This window comes from Sinocyclocheilus rhinocerous, unplaced genomic scaffold, assembly GCF_001515625.1.
Source record: "Sinocyclocheilus rhinocerous isolate Xijiao unplaced genomic scaffold, SAMN03320098_v1.1 scaffold25, whole genome shotgun sequence".
In the NCBI taxonomy this organism is placed as follows: Eukaryota; Metazoa; Chordata; class Actinopteri; order Cypriniformes; family Cyprinidae; genus Sinocyclocheilus; species Sinocyclocheilus rhinocerous.
The window spans coordinates 1,053,466-1,054,930 of record NW_015647048.1 but is presented as its reverse complement, the minus strand read 5'-3'; the positions used below and the strand labels follow the sequence as shown (position 1 = coordinate 1,054,930).

At 28.3% G+C, this 1,465-nt stretch overlaps 1 protein-coding gene across 1 annotated transcript in view; it reads left to right on the top strand.

The window, feature by feature from the left end:
• LOC107708585 (parathyroid hormone/parathyroid hormone-related peptide receptor-like) overlaps window positions 1–1,465 on the top strand; it is a 23,168-nt gene that overhangs the window by 8,904 nt on the left and 12,799 nt on the right. The window contains exon 4 of the mRNA XM_016512849.1: window positions 729–753. Within this exon, the coding sequence (XP_016368335.1) occupies window positions 729–753 (25 nt within the window). The remainder of the gene's footprint in view (window positions 1–728; window positions 754–1,465) is intronic.

Here is a 1,465-nt window from a genome sequence, read left to right as displayed (position 1 = left end):
TTGGATTTCCGCCAGACATATCGTTTGGTGTTGAGGCCAAATAATTCAATTTTAGTCTCATCTGCTTCAGAATCTTCAAGGTGTGTTTTGGCAAAGCTCAGTCTGACTGCATGTGGCCTTTCTTGCGGAGTGGCTTTTTTTCTTCAACTCTCCCATACAAGCCACATTTGTGGAGAATTTGTGATATTGTTGTCACATGCACACAATGACCACTCTTTGTCATAAATTCCTGCAACTGCTTCAGAGTTGGTAATTAGCTACAACTGATTGAGTTTACAAGTCATTTTTAGGAGGGGGTTATGACATGTTGGTGTTAAATCTTTCACTTGGATGTTATAAGTTGCACTGAGTAAATACAGCTGGATAAAACAAAAACTGTGTCTATCTTCATTTCAAGCTGCAAAGCAACAAAATGTGATTATTTTAAAGGGGGGGGGATTATTTTCTATACCCACTGTATGTAGGTTGAAACTTAATATATTTTCACTTTCAAAAATCTATTTATTTAAGCTTCACTGTTTATAGCTTATATTTAGCATTTATTTAAAATATGTTTTGGCCATTTTTTTTTCTGAATGACAAATAACAAAGTTACTTATGTTACAGCATTGATGACAAATTATGACTAATTTACCAAACAAACAAAGTATGCATTCACATAGTTAAAAAAAAAAATAATTATAAAGATGATGAAATGCAAAATGTACTGGCATCACTGCTAATTGCAGCTACTTTGTATCATTTATTAATATTATTATTATTATTATCAAATTTATTTTTTATTTATTTAATTTTTTTCAATTGTCAGCCCTAATAAATGTTCAATATATGATTACATTACTTGTCTGTTTTATACAACCATTCTAATTTGCTTAAACACCAAGACCTACAGCCTGTTCTGTTACTGGCGCTGTTATTTGTTAGCTTATTCTTAAGGCATTATAATGAATGCTTAATGCATTATAAAAAAAAAACGTATAAAATGTTGTATCATCTCAGAAATAATCATAACAACAATTATGATACATTATAATACTTGCTTATTTGTGGTTATAACATTTATTAGTATGATTATTTATAACACGCAATAAACACCATGTTAAATCCACTTAATTTATAATGGATTATAAGTTTCATATCTTGACATTATTTATTTAAGATCTACAATATCTTACTGATATTACAATAAATATAGTTAAAATCAAATGTGCCTTATTACACATTCATATGATCAGATATCTGATCTTATGGCTGTTTAAGAAAAAAAATATTATTTTTTATTTTTATTATTATTGTTGTCGTTGTTGTTTATAAGTGGTCTTTGTCTGCTTTAAGTAAAGTAATAAGTTAGCAATGGAAAGATATGAGATTTATAATACATTATAACTATGGGAATTATAATCCATTGTGAGTTAAGTGGATGCATTGTGTTCATTGTGTATTATAAATCATCATAATCTTAAAA